Source organism: Citrus clementina, unplaced genomic scaffold (genome assembly GCF_000493195.1).
Source record: "Citrus clementina cultivar Clemenules unplaced genomic scaffold, Citrus_clementina_v1.0 scaffold_9, whole genome shotgun sequence".
NCBI lineage: Eukaryota > Viridiplantae > Streptophyta > Magnoliopsida > Sapindales > Rutaceae > Citrus > Citrus x clementina.
Genome location: NW_006261964.1, coordinates 25557357 through 25564708, shown reverse-complemented (window position 1 = coordinate 25564708; position 7352 = coordinate 25557357). Strand labels below are relative to the sequence as shown.

The 7352-nt window shown below is 35.6% G+C and overlaps 1 protein-coding gene across 2 annotated transcripts; it reads right to left on the bottom strand.

Moving 5' to 3' along the window:
• Positions 1 to 222: 222 nt before the first annotated feature.
• LOC18031263 (carboxyl-terminal-processing peptidase 3, chloroplastic) lies at positions 223 to 5443 on the bottom strand. 2 transcript variants are annotated; one of them, XM_006421395.2, is made up of 12 exons: positions 4950 to 5443; positions 4798 to 4879; positions 4587 to 4717; positions 4295 to 4381; positions 3856 to 3934; positions 2929 to 3017; positions 2304 to 2339; positions 1974 to 2093; positions 1777 to 1863; positions 1514 to 1663; positions 1036 to 1143; positions 223 to 677 (listed from the first exon to the last, which is right to left on the bottom strand). In XM_006421395.2, exons 1-12 carry the CDS (start codon positions 5271 to 5273, stop codon positions 429 to 431), a joined length of 1542 nt encoding a protein of 513 aa, XP_006421458.1. In that variant the 5' UTR covers positions 5274 to 5443; the 3' UTR covers positions 223 to 428. The 2 variants fall into 2 exon arrangements, with proteins under 2 accessions (XP_006421458.1, XP_024046573.1); XM_024190805.1 differs by having other exon boundaries at positions 4798 to 4869; positions 4950 to 5036.
• Between the last annotated feature and the right edge of the window lie 1909 nt (positions 5444 to 7352).

The window sequence follows — 7352 nt, the reverse complement described above, 5'->3', positions numbered from 1 at the left end:
ATGGAACCTGCTGTTTGCCATTCAACACGAATTTACTGCTTATCTTAATAAAGTTAAATGCCCATTTGCTGATCATGCCTTGATTTTTACTTGTCTATGTCTTAAATTTTAACTGTCATTAACCGTTGAATCACAGGGCACTTGATGATCAATCTCATTGCTTCTGTTCCTGAATGTTGGTGACTGTTTCTGTTTGAATGCAGAATCTGCTCACTGCAAATAACACAAAACCATATGATATTTTGCGGAATTGTTTTTATTATTGTGAATAGCAAGTATTCGATTCATTTTACACTGTTAAGATAATCTCAATGCTATGCCCAGCACGTATACAAGTAGATGGGGTACTTGAATATTCCCCCCACCCACATTCAATGTATATTCGATTAATTATTTTACAAATTATATGATTGCAGTTTCAATCCCTTTCAAGAAGCAGTCCCTTTGGACTCCTGAACGTCTAACTCATGCTCCGCTACCATGATGCAGGAATCGGCTTCCAGTGAAGAGACTGAGCTCTTGTTCTTTAACAACGATTCCTTGGGTGAGCTCAGCATGTCTGTTGTGCACTGCACATCAGGCGTTATGCCAACCTGATCTATGTCGTGAAGTGCAGGTGATAGATACTTTGCCACCGTGACAAACAGAGCTGATCCATCGTGCAACTCTGTGACACTCTGTAGCAAGAATGATTCAGAAGCAATGCAGCATAAGCTCAAATGACTAGAGGCAGTTTAAACTTGAAAGATCCACACAATGAATCAAATTGAGTGTTTGAACGCTCAAGGCTTGGCAATAAGGAACATTATATACCGGGATCATAGATGCAAAATGAGTTCTGCATGCCTAGAATGGTCACCATAACAGACATTTTGATCATGCAAAGTGAAACATCAGAGCCTTCAGCAGTGCTTAAATTATGGATAGATTCCAATTTTAGATTATTTTGAGACAATGCCGGGGCCTTCTGATATTTCAGAGTAGGTTCCATGTTAAAAATATCGTTTCTGGTGGTGCCAAGACCACCGATTATACCTGAATTTTGCCTTTGCCAAAGGTTTTGTGCCCCACAAGGATGGCACGACCATTATCATGCAATGCCCCCGCTAAAATCTCACTCGCACTCGCACTTCCCTCATTGACCTGTTTCAAGCAATAAAAGGTACGCAATTAACTTTAGAAGCTAGAGAATAATATAGTACCGGGGAAAACAGTCAATGACTTAGGAGATTGATGATTTTTCTGCAAGGATTTATCTCAAATACTAGGCACACAAGTTTCTGAAGACAAATATGAATGTATGTATATCACACTGCAATTCTCCAGATTTGGTCACACTTAATTACTTAAACAAACTGCCATATATTCAGTATACTGATAGCTTTGCTGGGAAATGTTACCCAAATCTAAAAATGCACCTACTACGTCTAGAATTTGCAGTTCTTTTACATATTAAACAATCTGAATTTTTATTTTCTGTAAGCACTGAATTATATCCAAGTACAACACTTACAAGAACCACCAGTGGATCATGAGTTATGGCATGCCCATCGACCATGTTAATAGGTAACGTATGTCCTTCCCTGTCAACTGCGTTCACAAAAGTCTCGTCTCCATCTAGCCATATTTGGGCAACATCAAGTCCTGCTTTAACCAGACCCCCCTGGAATATGGATAGAGAAGGGGGAGAAAAAATACCATGAATAACCTAAGACAATGGTGAAACAACTAATGATTAAAAATTGACTGCTAGCAAAATGGAAAACTTAGAATTACTGGATTGTTCCGCAAATCGAGTATGTATGAGTGTGCTCCTTCACTTTCCAGTTCATGAATTGTATTTGCCATATCGGCAGCTGCAGTCTGTCAAATGGAACAGAAAGGATGTAAATTTTAGATGAAAAGCATAACTGATAATTCAACATTCTGACTTCTGATAAGTAAGATTCAAGTTGATGGCAGTTTTTTGCTACCTGAGAGAAAGCTGACAGCTTCACATAACCAGTCTTTGTAAGATGTCCATCAGGAGTTCTGTGAGGGATGATGGTACGAGATATAGGGGAAAGCTTAATGTACCCACGAGGTATGTTGACCTTCAAGTAGATGAGAAATATTTCCAGAAAAATTTTCAGAAAATAAACATTTGTCATCGAGAACAGAGTATAACATGTTTTCATTTATTGTATGCTTTTTAATGAAACAGAAAAGTCCGACTCGGAGCTTCTATGGAGTCCGATAGAAATCAGTGGCACTACATATTTAGTCTAGGACTTGTAATATTGAGAAATGGAAGGATTCAATACCTCTCTGGTACCAGACTCCCTTCCCACATCTTTTCCCTGGGGAACATGCCATAAATTAGTTATCACAAGCAATAGTAGTAACTAAGAAGATTAAATCTCAGCTTGAAAACCCAAAACAAGATCATTTTGTTTCTATTAACCTTAAGGTTGATGTTTAGAAAATAGTTGTATCAGCTATAATGCACGCCCACATAAAATTATGGTACGAATTAACCCAAATGTTCCTATCTTACAATATTTCCAGCTCCTTATAAATTCGAAACTGCCAATAACTATGCAATCGACGATAGTCTTTGACTTAAAATACATTCAAAAAAGGATTTTTACTAGCCAATATGAAGTGGGAAAGAGAAGACTGAAGGTCCTCTCTCATTTAAGGATGCCATGACACAGAGCACATATTACCGCAAATATTTTATTTGCATAAGGATACAATAAAACTATATGGAAACCATATTGTCACACTTTTGAAGCAAAAGTATGAAGACAAATCGAAGACCAGACCAATCGAAATTCTTGTATAAGGAAAGTATATTGAGCCTGTCGAACCAGCTATACTTGGGAGAATAGGAAGATGGAATGTAATGGAAAATTTATCTTGCAAAGGAGAAGAGTTAATACTCACACTGTGAACTTTTACTGTAACTGGTGTTCCCGCACGCCCTCTGAGCTTCAGAGCTGCTGCTTCACTATCAATACCATCAAGCCTCTCCCCTGTTGACCACAACCAGCTCTCAGAATTAAGATATTTTATTTTAACTGACTATAGAACAAGAGGAACATGAGCCATACCATTTCATTTCACAAGGAGACATATTAGCAATTCAGAAAGTAATTACATTTTTTGAAGAACAAGAAATTTTCATCAATCAAAAGAAAAAGGAAGTTTAATTCCAAACTATTCAAAAAAAAACTTGAGTTGAAACAAAATAAAGATGAAACCCTGCCTATGTTCAACCTGATAAATTGTCTAAGCACCTGAACAGCATTATCGCGCCAGGAAGAGTACTACTGAAATTTATTCTGCATTGTAAAATATACGTACTGGCTCGAAATTATACAGAGAGAAGACATCTAGGCTCCTACTTTTGAGAGATTTATGGAACCTGATTCTTAGTTTGTTTCCTCCTCATAAAGATAAAAGTCACGGACAAACAGTTCCATCTGATAAAAGGAACTGCTCCTTCTGTTGTTCTAATAATCTAATGAGTAAGCAACAGTGGCTTTTCAGCCACATTGCATTAGTAGTTTCCGAAGCATTTTTTGTAAGAATATGCCATGTTTTCTAACAAGGGATGGAAACCTTTCTAGTTTTAATACTTGACAATAATTAAGAAAAAATAGAAAATAAAATTAATTAAGTTGCTGACAGACTAACAGTGATGTCAGTTAATGAAAATGAACAAATGATATTCTCTTTATCGGGCTTGAGCATTAGGTTCTGAGCATTCCGACAGCCTAGCACAATGTGCAAAGATATTATTTAGTTCAATCACATAGATCTTATTCAGCTTTCTAAAGAGAAAAAGACAGCCGCATTATTCCTAAATACCATTAATCTCAATCAACTCATCCCCTTCATGTATCCCGGCTCGAGCTGCTGGGCTATCTTCTACACAAGACAAAACAACCTGAAAATAGAAAAAAAAAAGTTGAACAAACGAATAACATAGCATGGGTGAACATATGTTAACTCTTCTACCAGCTAAAACGACTAGATGTACCGCTGGTTAATGATAATCAGTATTCCTACTTAGGAAAAAAGTATCACAAAGCCAACCAAAAACAACTTTGAATTGCACATCTTTAGCCATTCATTGACATGAAAATTAGGAAATAAAATGACAAAATCCTTGGGAAATAACTCAATATAATCAGATTGTGAGGATTTTTTTCATTAAAGCTATGATATCCATAGTACAGGCCATGTCAAAATTCAGGAGGTCACCAGCCATCAAAAGACTAGCAAGATATCTTTGAATGTAACTCACCAAATGCCCTGTTCGTGGTTCAACGCTTATGAAGAGGCCAACTCCTTGCAAATTTCCGTCGCTTCCAATTCTAAAACTTTGGTACTCCTGTAAGTAAATACCCTTGTTAGACACATTGCGACAATGAGTTTTCTACACATGTCTTCCAATCAATTAGAATGTGTTAGCATCATAGAATGGATAAAAGAAAACTAATAAGAATGCCACGGCCGTATGATAACTCAAGAGATCTTTTATTGATCAAGGTTGCAAATGCCAGCTTAAATTAATGAATGTAACATATATCAAAAACCTTGGGACTAATAATTCGAGTAAACGGATCTCCAAGAGTTGAAAGCATTCCACTGATTTTGCTATACGCCGCATCAGCTGACTTTAATGGAAATATTTCCACCATAGTCTGCTGCAACTTTGAATCCCAGTCTGCAAACCAGCAATCATCTTAAATCCATCTTATCACTTCATTGAAATTTGTTGAAGAATAAAAGACAATATCCAAGTACCTTGATGATTAAAAGTTGGGTCAACAAATGTCTCTCTAATTAAACCCCAAGCTTCAACAAGAGTTCTTTGAACTGTATTCACCTAATAAACAAAGAAAATTAACCCAAAAATATAAATACTCAACTGGAGAGGAAAAAAAAAAAAAGATTACCTCAGGAGCGCGGGAAGCAGGAAAAGCGACGGTTAAAGACTCTGCAAAAGCTGGAGAATCGAAGCAAATTGAGGCCAAAGCAGTGGCTGCAGCGGCAAAACCAACAAACCCTTTTGCAATTGATTCAATCAAATCTTTCCTGTTGTTCAGCTGCAACTTGGACGACTCAGCTAATTTCACATTATCTGAAGCACAAGAATGCATTGGCATGCTCCATTTCTTGCTCTTACAACGATTTGAACACCAAAAACGATGAGGATAGAGCTTTACTGGAATGGGGTTTGGTGATTTTGGTGAAATAATCTTTGGGCCAAGAGGCTCCATGCTGAATTTTCTTGTAAACTATTTTTGGTTTTTGTGAAGCTTTGAGAAGGGAGAATGGTAGTTAACAATTTGTTAGCCGTTATTTGTTCTTGGGAATCTTGTGGGGTCCAGTTGAATCTTGTGATTTGTGGTACTGAGACCTGTTGCGTTGCCGTTTTAGAGTATCTGATTGTAATGATCTACGGAACCTTTAAAGTATCTGCACGTGTACTGCATATATATTATGAGGTAAGAGTTCACTGTCTGAAAATCATTGAATTTTTGAAAAATTTTAGGAATAGGATTTATGTATTTTTATTCAAATGTGAGCCAATGCCTCCTAAATTACTCAATAACCTTTAATTTATTAGTTAATTTCAGGCTGTAAATTGATTCTTAAGATTGCACTTGTTTGATTAGGGCGCTTAAAACTCAAACTAATGTTTTAGCCCCCACTTTTCTAGGATTTAAAAATAGATGATCATTCAATGAAAATTACTTGATCAAGCTACTTGAAGTATGTTAATAATATTCTTAAATGACTTAAAAATATGTTGACACAGTGCAAATATAAATTTTGATCAATTGTGCGACATCACATATGGTAAGTTATGATTAGGGGCTCTATATTATGGGTTCCACAACTCTTTAATCATAGTTTGTCACACGCAATATCGCGCACTAGATCAACCCTCATATAAATGTAACACGAATAATTACTCGTGCTGTAAACAAATTTTCAAATTAAACTCTTGAATAATATGACACGATTATTAAATGATTGATGTGAATATAACACAATTGACTTCTCTAAATATTGTATATAATAAATACTAATCCATTATTTTCTATCAACATAATAATGGATTTAACATTAAGATTGTCCATTGTTATTTCAAAATTTTGGAAAGGGTGGTTAATTTTAGGGCCCAGAATCTGTACAAGTAGCCCAAGCATTTGAGGCCATAATTTTCTTTTTTCACCGCAGGGAGAGCCCAAACAGTGCTTTGTTGGGCTACATTTAAGATGGGTTTACACGCCACCCGCTTGTCTTTTGAAGTTCTGACGCAAAAGCTTGAACAGGTTTTTAGTGACTTTGCATTACAACAATTAATAATATTAGAGATACTAATATTTAATTTCCATTTAATTTTTACCGTCCTACATCAATTTACACAATCAGGACAGCTCATTTAAATTTTAAGATAATATATTTTTTTTTCTTTTCTTTTTTGAAGTACACCATTGCTTGAAACTTAAATCCCTCCCCACCATCTACAATGGATGGATCAATCACATCATAATCAACATGTGCAGTAATTAATGTACTTTGCCAACATTCCATGTGCCCATTGTACAATCCACCAAATGTAACTTCAAATTTTAGGGAATCCCAATTGATAGTGCCCTCCACAAAAAAATGTACCAAGAAAATTAAAACATACACTAGTGCACAACCGATTGCCCACACAAATTAAGCAAGAAATAATTCAACATTTTCAAAAACAATTATCAATTTTGAAATCCACCCAAACCCATTGGAAACCAAGTGTATTAGTTTCTGGATCTAATAATTCATGTAACAGACTGGAACTCTTGTAGACGAGCTGTTTATTTATCATCATACGTCTAAGTTTTCAAGTCTAAGTAATAATACAACAAATTTAAACCGTGTAGAGAATGGACATTACATTGAGTGAAATTATTGAAACTCCAACCATGTCATGGAAAGTTAGGAACATAAATAAATATGTGAAAGAGGATTTTCATTAGAATTTTAAAGCTATGTGTCTGGTTATGTTTCCTTGATTTAGAAGAAAAGTGGAATTTGATTGGATTTCACAAAGTTGGATTTCGATAAAGAGTATCGGAAAGAGGAAAATAAAGAGGCGAACAATTCATTTTCATTTAAAGCAAAAGAGAGGGGAACATGCATGCACATATTATAGTGGTTTCATGATTTCATCACCCACTGAAGAATGCAAGTGACCCAGCTGCTGATACTTCTTTTTTTTTTTTGTACAAAGAAACCATATATTTGCTACTTTATTGGGAAGAGAAATTAATTTTTGGACACAACAAACAAAAATTAAATATGGG